The sequence below is a fragment of the Mustela nigripes genome, chromosome 3 (genome assembly GCF_022355385.1).
Source record: "Mustela nigripes isolate SB6536 chromosome 3, MUSNIG.SB6536, whole genome shotgun sequence".
NCBI lineage: Eukaryota > Metazoa > Chordata > Mammalia > Carnivora > Mustelidae > Mustela > Mustela nigripes.
The window spans coordinates 69,794,096-69,811,419 of record NC_081559.1 but is presented as its reverse complement, the minus strand read 5'-3'; the positions used below and the strand labels follow the sequence as shown (position 1 = coordinate 69,811,419).

At 37.2% G+C, this 17,324-nt stretch overlaps 1 protein-coding gene across 4 annotated transcripts in view; it reads left to right on the top strand.

Moving 5' to 3' along the window:
• The window catches only part of CHN1 (chimerin 1), a 211,735-nt gene that overhangs the window by 70,548 nt on the left and 123,863 nt on the right, over window positions 1-17,324 (top strand). The window contains exons 4-5 of one of the 4 annotated variants that reach the window (XM_059394198.1): window positions 11,213-11,244; window positions 13,973-14,086. In XM_059394198.1, the coding sequence (XP_059250181.1) occupies window positions 11,213-11,244; window positions 13,973-14,086 (146 nt within the window). Of the gene's footprint in view, window positions 1-11,212; window positions 11,245-13,337; window positions 13,372-13,706; window positions 13,724-13,972; window positions 14,087-17,324 lie in introns of those variants that run through there. The other 3 variants (XM_059394200.1, XM_059394201.1, XM_059394199.1) reach the window with 3 other exon arrangements.

The following is a 17,324-nucleotide window of genomic DNA, read 5'->3' as shown; positions in this document are numbered from 1 at the left end:
GATTCTTAGTAATATTGTCACAGTGCAGTTTTATCTTATGGTGGAGTTATTCTGAATTTAGCACATGAAGTAGAAGTCTTACATAATCAGAATTACCTTGGAAATCCCTTTATCGCCTATAAAGTAATGGTACATATATTGTGTATACAACTCTGGGTCAATAAGGGAATGCATAAATATATAATTCAATGAAATGTAGTTTATAATAAATATAAAATGTATACTTATGTGATTTTCAATTATGTAAAAAGTGATTTTGTTATTTTATGTCAACCTCCTGGTTGAATTCAAATAAATGTGTATATATGTGTGTGTGTGTGTGTGTATGCATGTGCATATGTGTGTAGACATATATGGGAGGCAACACAGGCTTAAATTACATAGATATACAATATATGTATTTAAGTAGAAATATCAAAGAGCTTCCATATCTTTAGTTGATTCATACTAATATGGTATAAATCAAACTAGTTTCATATTTGAGCACCCTTAAACATAGAGCCTTAAAATGGATACACCTTTTTTTTTTTTTTTTTTCTGGCATCCAAATAGTGGGAATGTAGTTATGATTTTTAAATGCATAAAACCAAATCTCTACTCTCTGTGAATTGTTTTTGGAGCTAATATTGCAGGGAGCTGAATAACATTTTTGAGGAAGCTTCTTATTGTTATAACAAACAGTTGTGTTTTTCTACAGTAAATGGGGAAAGTAGACTGAGGCTGGAGAGAATGTACCAAACTCAAGTCTGGTGCTGTTAATGAAATGAGAAATATAGGTGCCCCTGTGATCATTTCTTTACTTACTGTCTCATCCCTGTAGATTCTATTCAGCACCTGGATATGATGACTTGTATATAATAAATACTCTTAAATGTTTATTGAATGAATGGGGGTGCCTGGGTGGCTCAGTGGGTTAAAGCCTCTGCCTTTGGCTCAGGTCATGATCCCAGCATCCTGGATCAAGCCCCACATCGGGCTCTCTGCTCAGTGGGGAACCTGCTTCTCCCCCACCCCCCCCACCCCCGCCTGCCTTTCTGCCTACTTGTGATCTCTGTCTTTCGAATAAATAAACTCTTAAAAAAAATATTTATTGAATGAATGAATGAATGAATGAATATTGTTGTGCAACTTAATTGGCAAAATAACGCTCTTATTATATGGTTTACCAAAACGTGTATTAGTGTCCGTAGCCCTTAGGCTCCAGTCCTTTCTGTGGCCTGCGTGTATTCGTTGAGGCAGTATACTCTGAGGCTCTTCTACCTGCCAAGTCCTCAGGATTCAAAGCAAATAAAGCAAGTCCCTTCTGCTCGAGGATCTTCCTTTCTAGGTGGCGGAGGGAGCCGCAAATCCAGCATTATAGCAGATGTGGCAGCAGTTAGTTCTCTTGTTACACGTGACAGTTCCCGTGGGCAAGCTCAGAGTACCTGTGGGGGCACTTGTGGGCGCATGGCAGATGCAGCCCCAGGGCTAAGCAGACATCACTAATAAAAACTTCTGTGCCCTAAGTGTGACATGTGGACTTTATCCCGATAGCTATGGTTGGGGGAGTGTTAATGGGATCAGATTTAGGCATAGAAAGCACATTCTGTCTGCAGCGTGGAAGAAGGACTGGAAAGGGAGATGGCAGATGGAGATTTTAGAGACAAGAAGACTGGTTTAGGGGGAATTGCGGTAATACTAGTGAAGAGTGGTGAAGGCATATAAACTGTTCCTGAGACTAACCAGTGGAGGCAGGAAATGGGAAAACGCAAAGCGGAAGAATTCACAGAACTCAAGTGAGTTAGATAGTCATGGGCATGACTGAGAGAGGGAAGTCTAGCAGCTGTGGATGAACCAGTCCGCTTCCCTCTCATGATCTTCTTTAATGTCATACTGGCTTGGCAAAACCACAGCCCTGTTTAAATCTGCTCTTGTGTACTTTGCACGTACTCCCAAGAAACTGAGTATGGCTGGAGAAAATGAAGTGCTGAACAGGGTTCACGTTAAATTTATGAACCTCAAGTTGGTACTTACTGTTCCCCCGTGGGCATACTGTGCTTTCCCTTAAACTTTTACTACCTTACTCCTCACCTCCTTCTCAGCTCATAATTTATATCCTACTTTAATCCTGATTGATGCAATTAGAAGAGACCTTCCCAAAAACTTTCAGTGCCGCATCGCCTCAGCGGTTAGCATTCGGGGCCCCATATTCTGTGTTCTTGCCTGTTACCATTGTTCGTGGCCAGCTCTCCACTACCCCTGTTTTCCTCTTGTCTACTTAAGGACCTAATCCTAGCAGTTCCTCAGGCTCCTTCATCATCAACAGTTTTCTCTTTTTACATCAGGCCACAGACATCCTATTATTTCTCCCATCTTAAAAAATTGTCTTGACCCTACTTTATCCGGCCTTGCCCAATTTCTTCGTTCCCCTTTGTAGAAAACACTTGAAAGTACTGTCAGTGTTTGCTCTTTCCAGCCTTGCTCCTCCTATTTTCTCTTAAACCTGCTTCAGCCAGGCTGTTACCCACTACCACTCCATGAGAACTGGGTAGGCAAGGTCACCAGTGACTTCCACCTTGCTCGATCTCATGGTCGGTTTTTCTGCTTAGCTTCTGAGCAGCATGGGGCGCAGAGGATGACTTGCACCATGATACACTTTCCTCACTTCATTTCTAGGACATTGTAGTCTCTTGGTCTTTCTCCTGCCTCCACAGCCCCCTTTGCTGGTTCCTCTTCTCTCTGACCTCCATGTTCAGATGCTCCAGGGCTCAGTCCTTGATCTTCATGTCTTCTCTGCTTATATTTATTCCCTGACAAGGTTGCCAGTTTCAGGTTTTAATACAACTTGTATTTCCAGTCCAGTCCTCTTTGCCCAGATTCCAGACCATGTAATCAGTTGCTTACTCTATGTCCTCCCTTGATGCCATCTCAAATATAACACATTCACAGAAACTGACATTTGTCTTCCTCCCAAAACCTGCTCTTACCAAAAAAAGTTTTCCACATGTCAGTTAATGGCAGTTCCTTCCAGTTGCTAGATCAAAAACCATGCATCATACTTGGGTCTTTTTTTTTTTTTTTTCTTTTCTTCCTCGCACCATCCCATGATTAATTCATCAGGAAATCATACAGGGTCTATTTTCAGAATATGTGCACAATATGTTAACAATCCTACCACTTCTTACTATTTCCATGGCTACCGTTTGGGTATGAACTGTGGGAACTGCTAGATATCCACCCAAATCCATTCTTCCTTTTTTGAGAAACCTGGTTAGTATAATTTCCCCATTTCATTTATATACTTATGTCCATATGATGGTTTTCTCTTGTGGAATAGAAGTGAACTTGAATGCTGGACCCATTAAAACTTTACATCTAAGTTCCTCCATATTATGCTCCTTCCTGCTTGGATTCAGATAAAAACAGGGGGGTCCTCGAAAAGACGGGACAGAGCTAAAAGATGGAAGTGGTCTAGATGTGGGACAATTGTCTTCCGGGATCTGAATACTTATCCGGGGATGTTATACAAGCAAGACATAAACTTCTGTTATGTCCAGTTAGTATATATTTAAATCGATTTGTCATAGTAAATTATTCTACCCCAACGTTCAGTAATCTCTCAGCTGTGTAACTGAAATAGTTCTTAACTGATATTTCCCTTGTAGCCTGTTGTCTTCACAGAATGTTCTTTTTAAAATTTAATCAGATCTGGTCACTCTTCTACTCAGAACTGTGCATTGGCTCCCTGTTACCCAGAGTAAAAGCCCAGTCCTTACAAGGACTTCCAAGGCCCTACATAATCTCCCCATGACTTTAGTTACTTTAGTTTTCTGTGCTTATCTCCTCTCCTTCTTTCCCCATATCCTGCTTTGACCATACCATCCTTCTTGTTTTTCATACATTCTAGCTGTGCTCCTTTCTCCAAGCCATTGCACCAACTCCTTTTTCTGGAATGTTCTCTCTAATATCCAAATGGCTACTTCTTCATATCCTTCAAGTCTTCTCAAGTCTTCCCTTCTCAATGAGGCCCATCCTGACCACTGTATTTAAAATTATATTTTATCACCCACCCCATCATTTACAATTCTTAATTAATTCTACTTTGTTTTTATAACACTTTTAATTTTGTAACATTCTACAACATATAGTTTACTTATTTTTTATGTTTATTGTGATCTTCCCTTCCTTGAATACAAGCTCCATGAGGGTAGGATCTTGATCTGTTTTGTTCATCAGTATGTCCCAGGTGCCTTGAACAGTGCTTGACACATTAAGTAAGGTGCTTAAATAAAGACTTGTTAATTGAGTGAAAGGGAGGTTTAAAGCATTTGTTTTATGTTTATTTTAGAGGACATACTTTGCTAGGTGGAAGTACAAGAGTTTATTTCAGAAGTGAGAGGAAAGTACCTTAATTGAAATCATAGCTTCACTGCTGATTGCAGCTTTATGCTGACAGACTATAGCTCAGTTTGATTCTATAAAAATAAAGATTATCCTGCTCAGAGATCTCTTAGGTGTTGTGACGATCTGTTACTTAACACTTACTATATACTTTCCAGCTAGGAAGTGTTTTTTATGAATGCTGAGTAATAACATTGAATTATTAAAACCAACTATTTATTTTAAGGTCAGCCTATCATTCAAAAGTCTGTTTTCGTCTTATTTTACTTTTGAAATGTGCCCCCCCCCCCGCCTTTATGGGTCATCTCTTGCTCTTGTTTAATATTTAGTGTTCAGTAAGCAGTTGTAGGTAGTAAGGTATGCTTTGATGTCAAAATCTATACTTTAATGTAGAAGTATATTTATAAAATTGGAGATCACAACTACAATTCTAAAAAGGACCCCTTCACCAGTTACATAAACAGATTGGTGGTTTCTACATCTTTATTCATACAACTTAAAAGTACTTGAATCTAAAGTGGGAAAATAGTGAATACAAAGAATAGAGAATACAAAGAAAAAATAACTGATATCAAGAAACTGAACTGGTTTTTAGCAAGTCACTAGGTAGTAATTACAGAGCTTTAAAAAAACTCCATAAATATTCTTTTTTTTTTTTTAAGATTATTTATTTATTAGAGAAAGAGAGAGAGCAGAACGCGTGAGAAAAATGAGTTGGGGGAGAAGCAGAGGGAGAGGGAGAGGCAGGCTTCCCGCTGAGCAGGGAGAACCCGATAGGGGACTTGATTCTAGGACCCCAGGATCATGACCTGAGCCGAAGGCAGATGTGTAATGACTGAGCCACCCAGGCATCCCTGTAAATGCATATTCTTCATTGAATTTGTGAAATCTGACAGTAATAGAGAGCTAGCCTATTTGGCATGCTGAAGATTAATGGTTTTCTTGGGTAAGCCTAAAATATAGTGGAAAACAAGTTGCATTCTTAGCACTTGTAACTTTGGTCTAAATATCATCAAGAAGGCTATAGAATTGAGGAGGAAAGCAGAAACCTAGAAGTTTACCTTACTATTAAGGGGGATAAAAAATTAAACAATCTTTTTAAGTTCCCTAACATTTCTGATCTCTTTTTTGTCACCTCCTCCCTACAAGTCATTTCCGGCTGTGTAGCTCTTTGATGAGTCCTTACTCTTCCACGATGTCGGCTTTGCTCTGTTTTTGGTTTTTCTGTTGTTGTTTTTTAAGTTTTTTTAAGTTTAAATTTTTTTGATTTGTTGAAGCTTAATTAACTGTTATCCATGTTGATATTTTCTATGGTGTAAAGTTCAGTGAGAAAAAACCCCAGAAATTTAGAAAATGTGGTGTAAAAATTTGTGCTTCCATGGAAAGCTGCATTGTCTTTGTGTAGGAGAGTAGCACCTCCTTCCTGGTTATCCAGTTCCAGTCTTCCATTGTCTTTGAGTGGTTATAAAACTCCCCCTCCTCTTCTTTCTACCCTCTCACTCTCCTCCTCCCTAACTCTAATACAGGAAACTAAAATAGATCCAAAGCTAGAGGTTAGTACTGAGTAACTTGCTAGTGTTTAATTCAGTATCTACTGCTGTAGGAAGCAAATACCAATGTGCATTTCCCCCCCTTTCCTCGTTCCATGCCTCCAAACTGAGCCACTTTGAAAAACAATGCAAAACAAAATCTTGATACTTGAAAATATTTTTCTTTTGTTTGCTTTTATGTACATGTTCTAGACTGCTGCCTGGAAAAAAGACTGTCCAGGGTTCTGTTATTTCTTACAATTTCATGTGTATATACCCTAACTTTTATAAGACTCATGTAGACCTCCAGACTAGGTTTTAAAGTACCTGGCTCCGAGTACTGTTTTTAATGGGAACAAGAAAGAGATAATTCATGTGACTTCTGACCAAGTCAATACCACTGTTGGAAAAGAGCAACATTAAGCATTTTGGAAATTTCCTGAATGTTCTGCTTCATTGTTCTAGTGGCATTGCCTCTAGAAATATATATTCCTTAAATTTGAATTTAAATTAGAAAAATTTGGTGGTGCGGGGAAACAACTGTTCTTAACTATAGCCATGAGACAGAATAAAAAAAATAAGAATCTGAGAGCTGAATCTATAACATTGTGTGTGAAGAGGGAAAGGAATTAACATTTATAATCCTTTTATTGTTTACCCCTGCTGTTTTCAGATTTCCTTTGCAGAGCAAGAAGCTTATATATTAAACAAGCTCTTCTTGTTTTTGTAGAAAATAAGATACGAAATAAGACTTCTTTAATTGAAAGAGTGTGGTTGGTGAATTTGATTAAGTTGTTTTATATATGAAGAAAATTATTTAAATGCTATGTTAAAAATAACAATAAAAGAAAAATTTTTCATTAGTTATAAAACTATAGTAAATGTTAACAAATTCCATTGATATTTAAAGTATTATAAAGTGGTATCTACTACTTATTGAATTCCTGTGTTTACTGTGCACTTAATGTAATACTCAGTAATGATTGACTTAGTTCTTTCTCTGCTGGCATGACCTACATTGTAACCAAACTACAGCACCTTTTATTCCTAGTTGGAATATGTATTATTCCCCTCATTTTCCATTTTTCCTACTCATGACATGGTATCATGGAAAAAATGTTAACTATTAAACACAGAAAATTAGAGAAAACTAAAGCATGTAATTCAACATAAGTACTAATTTAAAATCCCTTCTTGCTTAGTCAAATTGACTTTAGCCAGTTTTAGTCTGTTTTGTTTTGAACTTTATTTTTATTTTTTGAAACTTAGAAACAAGCACATAAATGTTTATATAAGCACAAATATATTTTTATTATTCCATGTAACATTTAAATTCCCAGGTGGATGTATTTATAAGTAAATTAATTGGAATCATTAATAATCATTGTTTATATTACTAACCCTTTTTTACTTGATTATATGTCATAAAGTAATGCTGTCCTAGGAGTTTGAAAATCTATTGCAGATCACTACTTAAGTAATGATATCTGACACATCAGCAAAAATCTAAATGCTATTGTGGGGAAGGGAAAACTTCTTTATCTTCTTAGGTTCAGTGTCTTGGGCCTGCAAATTGAACTGACCAAAGAGAGATTAACAGTAGAAAAGGTCTATTTCATATGCACACAGGGGAGGAGGGGCCCCCAGCAGATAAATGAAAACCTCAAGGAGGCAGTTTCATCCAGTGGCTTACATACCACTTTAACAAAGACTAATAAAGTGTGCTGAAGAGCCCAGACAGAGCAAAAGGGGTTTGGGCCTCAGAAGGATTAGGGTGAGTTGTGGAAAGGTGATTAGGAACTGTTCAGTAAGTAAGGGGTTTGGTAAAGTGTATTATGCAGGCTCCAGCCATCTCAGTTGATGAGAATTGTCCCTGGAGTCATTGTGTTTTTCTCTCTCTGTTATGGGAGGGGACACCTTTACAAAGGGAAATATATGCCCGCTTTGAGGTGAAAGAGGGAGGCCTCATTGTTCCTTCTGTGTTTGGGATTTCTTAATCTCATTCTGCTCAAAATAATCCTTATGCAGAAGTGGCATATTCTGATCTCCTTCACTATCTAGGTAAAAGAGAAAAAAAAGAGTTAGTTTAAACTTGTTTTATTTCAGGGTGCGTGCCTGGGTGGCTTGGTTGGTTAAGCGTCTGCCTTCGGCTCAAGTCATGATCCCAAAGTCCTCGGATGGAGCCCCAAGTCAGGCTCCCTGCTGCTTCTCTCTCTCCCTCCTCCTGCTTGTGTTCCCTCTCTCACTGTGTCTCTCTCTGTCAAATAAATAAAAGCCTTAAAAAATTTTTTTTAATTGTTTTATTTTATATTCCCATAATAGTAAAGCGGAAAAGAGGCAATTGATTTGTCACTTTGTCAGTTTATCTTGGACTTAATTGGTTATTAAAACAGTACTGTATTAAGCATCCAATGTTTACCTAATTTCCTTTAATTCAAAGTTCTTTTGGGTAAAACAAAATAATTATTCAGCAGTGTAAAACCTAATCAGTTGTGTTATGAAGATGACTACTTACGCAATCCGTGGAAGTGTGTTACACATCTAATGCGGGACTTTCGCCTAATCAGTATTGTCCTGGGTTTTAACACTGTTGGACTGCTGCACCATTTAAGGCCACCAGGATTTCAGGCACACCACTTCTTTGTACTGGTCGAGAATTGTCATCATTGAGTAGAGTGTATTTAAGAACTTTCATTTTGCTTCATTCCCATAGGCTTGATAAAGTGCTTTTTACCTTCAGCCACCTGTAAAGATCTTATGATTTGAGGGACCCCATTGAGGGGAATATATCCTAATGTGTTTGAGACTCTAATATTAAATTACACAAAAGTTAATCTCAATTTCTGTTTTTTTTTTAAGGTAATATCAGCTATATCAGCAGTGCATTAATGCATTCTTTATTTAAAATATTCTATTATAGATAATACTGAAGTCTCTCTTTTGCCTTCCCAGTGGGCCCATTAGTTCAGTTCTCCCCAACCTTCCTGGAAGGAAACCATTTGAATTTGGTGTATATTTTTCCAGATATCGCTCTAGTCTATAAATGTATATTAAAGTATTAGTGTACATGGGCTTTTCCTGATTGGTGTCATACTGTATAATTATTCCATAACTTACGTTTGTATTCAGTGGTTTGTTTTGGTGATTTCTTCATGTTAGTCCCTGTAGATCTACATCATTCCTCCAAACTGCATTTACTATAATTCAGCTTACTTAGTCCCCTATTGGTATATATTGGTGTAAATATATTTATTTTCATTTAAAATTTTTTATTAATTTAAAATATTTTAAAATCTGTTGTAATTTAATTTTTAATTTTTAAAATTATTGATGTATAATTGATATACATTGTTATATTAGTTCAGATATACAACATATTGATTCAACAAGTCTATAGCTTACTCAGTGTTTACCACCATAGGTGTAGTCACCATCTGTCACTGTACAATGTTATTGCTGCCTTATTGACTATATTCTCTATACTGTATTTTTTATCTCTGTGACTTATTTTATAACTAGAATTTTGTACCTCTTAATCCCCTTCATCTACTTAACACATCCCTTCCCTCTTCCTCCCTGGCAATTTGTTCTCTGTATTATAATAGTCTGTTTCTTTTGTTTTTTAGATCCCACTTATAAGTGAAATCATACGGTATTTGTCTTTCTCTATCCAACTTATTTCATGTTGCCTAATATCTCCATGTAGTTGCAAATGTCAAGGTCTCATTCATTTTTATGGCTGAGTAGTAGTCCAGTGTGTGTGTGTGTGTGTGTGTGTGTGTGTGCGTGCGCGCACCCGCGCGCACACACATCCTCTTTATCCTCGTTTTATCCTTTATCCTTATCTTCTTTATCCATTCATCAATCAGTGGACATGTGGACTCCCTCCATAATTTGGCTATTATAAATATAACACTATACAACACTATGTTTATAACAATAAACATAGGGTTGCAAATATCTTTTCAAATTAGTGTTTTTCATTTTCTTTGGGTAAATACCTGGTAGGGAATTACTGGATCTTATGGTATTTCTATTTTAAATTTTTTTTTAAAAGTAAGCTCTACACCCAACATGGGGCTTGAACTCACAACCCCAACCAAGATCAAGAGTCTTGTGTTTTACTGACTGGGCCAGCCAGGTACCCCTCTGTTTTTAATTTGTTGAGGATCCTCCATTCTGTTTCCCACAGTGGCTGCACCACTTTGCATTCCCACCAACAGTGCACGAGGGCTCCTTTTTCTCCACATCTTCGCCAAAACTTGTTGTTTCTTGTGTTTCTTAGTCTAGCCATTCTGACTGGTATAAGGTGATAAATCTTATTGTGGTTCTGATTTGCATTTCCCTGAAAATTAGTGATGTCAAGCATCTTTTTGTGTGTCTGTTTGCCATCTGCATGTCTTATTGAAAAATGTCTATTCAGGTCATTCAGAACACTATTAAAATGTCACCTTCTCACAGAGGCCTTTCCTGACCACCCAGCTTAAACACCTCATTAGCCCATCCTTTTACATTACCCATTGTTATTTTTATTATAGCACTTATTACTACTTTATATTTTCCCAATTTTTTTCCTTGAAACTTCTTGTCTGTTTCTAAGTTTCAAAAGAGTAATGATAGTTTTTGTTTTATTACAGTGATATGTCCCCTTCTACGAAGGATAGTGCATATCACACCGTTGGCATTCAGTAAATGTTTCTTAAATGGATGGTCTAAATACTCTCTTTCAGTCTACCTCAGTACAGATTCCTTAGACTCTTCCCTGCAGGACCTTGCTTTAGCCACAGCCAGTACACCTGCAGTGGTATGCATGGAATGCAGGGAGGAGGAGAGGGGTGAACTCTGATGAGGGAAGAGCTGATGGGAGAGGAAAAGGGCAAGATTAAACGGAGGCATGAATGGGATGGGAAATGTGGAGTAACAGGAAGGAAGATGAAGGGTGAGAAAGCCACAGTCTGTTCTGACACAAATGTGGCACTAGGAGATTGATGTTTTACTTTACTTTTTGGATTAAGTGATGTAAATATTTTATCAGATTCATAAAGTCCTAGAAATGAAAGATCAAATTTAATCCAATTCTTTTACATACACAGCCCTTTTTAGATAAGGAATAGATGTGAGAGATGAAGTGACAAGTTCGAATAGCACAATTAACCTGCTGATAGAATTGAGACTCTCCAGACTCTGATTTTATTCTAATTCTTTATCTCAAAATATACCTTAATTTGCCACATATACAAAATATTGAGTTAGGTTCTGAACATTTGCATTTTCACAAATATCTTTTTTTTCTTCCCAAATAGGTAGAAAACAGACCAAAGTATTATGGAAGAGAGTAAGTATGGATTATGACAAAACATTTTATAGATTGGAATATGTAAGAGAGACAGGTAAATGGATGCATTGCTAAAAATACAAACAAGATGAAAGAGGTATTCAAGTTTGAGTGAATTAAATTATTTTTCTGATTACAAATACAGTTATTCTGGGGCACCTGGGTGGCTCAGTGGGTTAAAGCCTCTGCCTTCAGCTCAGGTCATGATTCCAGGGTCCTGGGATGGAGCCCCGCATCAGGCTTTTGCTCAGCAGGGAGCCTGCTTCCCTCCCTCTCTCTCTGCCTGTGTCTCTGCGTGCTTGTGATCTCTGTCTGTGAAATAAATAAATTAAATCTTAAAAAAAAAATAGTTATTCTATTGGTGAAAATATGGAAAATAAAGACAAGTATAGAGAAGAAAATAGCATGGAAAAATGTATATGTGGAATGAAGTTGAAAGAAAGATGCAAGTCATATGAATAAATAATCCTAGACATGTATGAGAAAAATGTATTTGTGTGTATATGTATATACTAAGCATATCATACATAAGCATATCTGTATGTACGTAGGTACATACGGCAGGGTAGGGGTGGTTCATTGTATTTTTACACTTTTCTTTATTTTCCAGGTTTTCTGTAAGTAAATTTATGCTATGCAGCAATAGCTAGTATTAACAATCTGAAATATTACCTTTTGAAAATCTATTTTCCTAATAGTTTTATAAAATTGAGATATTATAGTTTTATAGACTGAATTTTTCAACTTAATAATGAACATTTTTTATTTTATGAAGAATGTTGTAAAAATTTTTTAAATGCTTAATTTTTCTGATTATTAAAGAAATAAAACCTTTTGGAAAAAAGAATAAAAATCACCTATAATCCCATCATTCCTTGAATAAAATCATTTTTTTCAAGACTTAGGATTATATCAGGTACACAATAACATATATAGCAAGTATTTTAAATTTTTAAAAATTCTCTTCAAGTTTCCAAGACTTTTGTGGCTAGAACATGGACACTTAAGAGTTGGCAGGGAGCCACTGATGTTTCTTATGATTGTACCATAATTTGGTCACTTTGCTGCTTTTGGCATTTTTTGCCAAATGTTTTTGCTTCTAAACTGTATTATTAAAAGTAATAGGTGCATAAAGCTTTTTAACTGGGATAGAAATTTTGGTTCAAATGGTATGAACAGATTTACAGTGCTTTAAATATCCTTGTCAAGTTCTGTTCCAAAGGTTGTATCCTTGAATGTGATTTTCTTCTAAATTAGTAGAGTTTTTAAAAATAAATAAATATTAAAATTTACCAACTTTACTAACTGATGTCATGTAAACTTAAAACAGTATGCCAGTATGCTAATCTAATGGTACGCGTTACTGCCAGTGGTAGGTTACTGTCTTCTTGCCTCTGGCAGAGTCTGATGGATCTGGTTCCGGACTCATTATTGAGAAATATATGGAGATAAGAAATTCCCAGAGTCCATTTTGAACCTAGATGCTCTGATTGTCATGATTTGGACATACGTACCATGAACTGTTTTAAGACTTACATTGAGAAAGACTGAGCCATCCTCATGAGGAAACACTCCCAAAAACTTGCCACTTGCTCCCTAGTAAAGTCCTTAAATTATTATGTTGCCACTTTGGGGCCTTTTATTTATTTATTTATTTTATTTTATTTTTTTAAAGATTTTATTTATTTATTCGACAGCGAGAGATCGCAAGTAGGCAGAGAGGAAGGCAGAGAGAGAGGAGGAAGCAGGCTCCCCGCTGAGCAGAGAGCCCGATGCGGGACTCGATCCCAGGACCCTGAGATCATGACCTGAGCCGAAGGCAGCGGCTTAACCCACTGAGCCACCCAGGCGCCCCCACTTTGGGGCCTTTTAAATCTATCATTCCGAAATCAAGTGACTGCTGTTTTTTACACCAGTAAAAACCACAGAGTTTTCCTCGAGCTGTCTCTCAGTTCAGTTATCCTTGAATTACTGAAAGAACATAATGTATGTTTAAGTTCTTTGTAAATCACCATACAGATATAAGGTGGTTTTCTCTTTTTAATAGTAATCATCAGTCACCACTGACATTTTTTTTTCTTTTTCAGTGTTTCATGTCAAAATGCTATGGATGAATCTGCTGTCTGTGTAAAGAATGTGTTATGTTTTTTTCTTCTTCATCCCTTTTTCCTGTTAATGAAAAATAGGGTTCTAGCAGGGAGTGAAAGCAAGTTATTACTGTTGTTTGCTTTTGGCTTGAGTATCCAGTGATGCAGATTATGCACATTATTGGGCAATCATGCCAATTAAGGGCAACCCAGGGTCCTGGAAAATTGCCAGCTTAGACTGTGAGCCAGAATTCTGGAGCAGCGCCACTAGTGTGAAGGAAGGAAAGGGAACACATTGCTGTATATTTTTTAGTACGTCCATATGGTCAGACAGCTACATAAGAAGGGAATTGCCCTCTGGAGAGAGGTGGTTGATCTTCCCTTAGATGGATGTGAGTTTTGATTTCACAATTGTTAAATGGATTGGGAAGCTACTTCGATGCGGTTCTTGTTACCACAGAGAAGCTGGCCAGGGGCCAGGCCCAGAGAAACACAGGCAGAGTTAAACCCAACTGCTCCCCTTTGATTATATGGCAGTACTTTGTCTAGAAAACAACAGGAGAGGGTAGAGGGTTTTGTTTTATCTTGCTTTACTGAAAAAGGTGGAAAGCATTCAGTTTCTGAATTGACTTTTTTCTTAGGTTTCACGGCATGATCTCCCGAGAAGAAGCAGACCAGCTCTTGAGTGTGGCTGAGGGGAGTTACCTGATTCGTGAGAGCCAGCGTCAGCCAGGAACGTACACTTTGGCTTTAAGGTTGGTCATGGACCTGTAATTAGAACTGTGCTTCATTTAAAACCCTCTTAATGGAGGGCTTTAAATTTTAAAAGCATCCAGCATGTAATTGAATTGGTTCTTGTTTTCTTGGGACCTAATTACCATTTTAATAGCTTTGAGACCCTTAAAAATTCCTCATGAATGGTAGCACTCAGTAATTAAGAATTGAAAAACTTTTAAAGCATTTTTATTGTAGCTGCTTTCTTCTATTTCATCTTACCGTTCTCTCCCATCTGTCCTGCTGTGTTAGCTCCCATCTATTTCTTGAATAAGGAAAGAAACTAAGAGTAAAGATCTTTGTAACTCATAAGATTAAAGCCAATATCATTTCTCTTAGGTTGGCTTTTGATGGAAGCAGCTTTTCCTGGGAGCTCTTGGCTCTTCCCTGTCAACTGAACTTTGCCTAGGATTTTGGCTATTCTTAGCTTCTAGTACAGTGCCCAGAAAACAAATATTTCCATTAGCCCTGCAATAATAACAGAGCAGTAGTACAACAGCATGCTTATCCATTGGGCTTCCTTCATGCCAAGCCCTGACCTTATTTAATCTTCTTGGCAACTCGAGGATGGATGTACTCTTTCTATCTCTGCTTAATAGAGAGGGAAACTGAGGACCTAGAGGTTGAGTAACTTGGCCAAGGTCATACATTTAATAATTCCTGTAGCTGATATTTGAATGCAGATAATCTGGCTTCAGAGCCTGTGTTCTTAGTCACTCTCCATTGCTCCCTCTCCAAAGGCTTGAGATAATTATCCATTGTCTTTGTGTATTTATTCATCTTTGGAAAAGACTTAAGTGTGGAGACTTCCTAAGATGGAGGCCAAAGGCGTGGCAATTTCTTTTGGTAGCCACAGTGAGAGAACAGAAAGATGATGTTGTTGCTCTAATATGACCAGGTCAAACCCCTTCTCCAGTCACCTATGCCTAGTTGGGTGAGCAGGGACTGCTCTTAGTCCTATCCACAAGACTTAATCTTCTTGACAAAAAGAATGATATAATCCAGTACTGTTTTTTACTGAATTCTGGAATCAGTTGTGTACTTGGAGAATAAAGCTTGTTGCAGGCATGGAAATTTGCTTTTTATGGCAAATTAAAAAGTGTAAATCCCCCTGTAGTTATTTGGTTATATTGTTTTTCAGGTTTAAATTATGGTATATAGGGAAAAAAATCTGGGCTCGGAATTCAGATACTCATTTTACCACCAAATAAACTAAAGACACATTTGGTGTAAATCACAGAATTCCCTCAAGTCAGTTTTTTCCTCTTTTTATGCCAAACATTTTGTAATTTTAGGATTCTACCACACCCCATTTCCGAATAGTCTGGTCTTCTCTATGTCTGTGGTAAACGAGTGTACAAGTGAAGACTTATGGGCCAGAATAATGAAGAAGGAAGTGGGGTGAGGGAGAGACAGATATCTGCACAACACTCTCTTCCTTTCCTCTTTATTACCTTCTGCCCCAAATCCCTCCAAGATCACACAGTAAGTTACAAAACTGACTTTGAGCTCAGTGTCACCTCGTTGAAGGTTCAGGTACTCCATCATACCATAATGCCACTCATCTTCTAGTGTGGCTGTCACTCACTTTTCACTGAGTGACATCAGGGAACACCCTAGGGCCAAGGATTTAGTGTGGAGAGAAGTAGGACCCAGAGCTCCCAAGCTCTTTCTCCTTCCCACCTGCAGGGACTGTAGGGATACACTGACCATATTCCTACACTGTAATTTTATAATTACTTCCCATCCACTTCAGTGCAGGAAATCTGACAATAGAAATTGGAGAATAGATGAACATGGGATTGATTGGAATGTTTTTAATTTATATGTCTGGAGAAAACATGCAGCCTTCCTTTTGTTATTGAAAATGACCATAAAATTGTACAGGGAAAAGAAATAGTAACGAGTAATGGGCTGTAGTGGGAGTAGGGGATTTGGGAATATACACTGTGAGGAATTTATATGCTGAAATATGATCTTCCTTGTTTTGAACTAGGTGTGTGGCAGGGAAGTGTTAAAATAAAAAGAAGTTGTATTGATATATCTGATATTCCCCCATTTCAACTGAAAATTCTCCCAATTCACATCAATTTGTTTTGTTTTCAACATAATGCCTGACCCATTTAGGGGAGCCAGTTTCACAAATTTTGGCTGTCAATGTTCATTATGCGTTTACTCTGATAACCACAGCCCCTATAGTTAAAAACAAGTCCCTGGAGTCAGCTTGCTCCACTGGCACCTCAGCCTCATGATGTCCAAGACTGAACTCATCAGTTTTCCTCCCAAATATGCTGTAACATCTGTATTCCCTTTATTAGCTGATGACACTATCATTTAGTCGGTCCACACAACTGAAACCAAGACCTCACTCTTCTTTTTCTTCTTAGTTCTATTTTAAGGTGTTTGTAGGCCCTGGCACTGCCACATTTAGAGGCCTTCACCTCGCATTGTATCAGACACTGCATCCCATAGCAAATATTTTTTTCGTGTTAATTTAAAAAAAAGACCACAAGTTGCTTTTGAGCATGGGAGGTCGTCTGTAGTTAACATCTTAGTTTTCTCTTGAGCACCATCTTCTCCCATACCCTACCTCAGCCTGAATTTCAGGCCAGGTTTTTCTGGCTTTGCCTTTGCTCATATTGACTCCTCAGTTCAAGAAAAATGATTGTTGCTTAAAGAAAGATTTTTATACGATGAAAGTCTATGGAGAGGCATCCGCATGGTTGGAATGTATAGTTGAAGATAAAATGCTAGCCCAAGCACTAGACTATACGTCAGGAAGCATGAAGTAGTTGAGTGACTTTGGGATTTTCTGTGTATTGATATTGACAACATTTGGATTAGTTGTAGTTTAATGATATATTGTAATTACCAGTTATTAAAAAAAAACTAAGAAAATCTAAGGAGTTTGCTTTTGAAAACATTTTTTATGATTTTCATAGTTTAGAATTAATTCTTTAAAAATATCTTATCATTCTCACTAGAAAAAAATTAGGTTCAGTGTCATATAGAATGACATATGAAAGGGTAGGACTAGTGCATGTTATATATTGTCATATAAAACATACTTTTTATTAAATGTTAAGAACATACAAAGGAATACTTACAAGAAATATAAAAATTATATTTATATTATAGTTATTTAAAAATTATTAATTAACATGTTACTATAACTCTATGTGTCCAACCTGCATTTTAAGAAATAGCTATTGCCTTTGG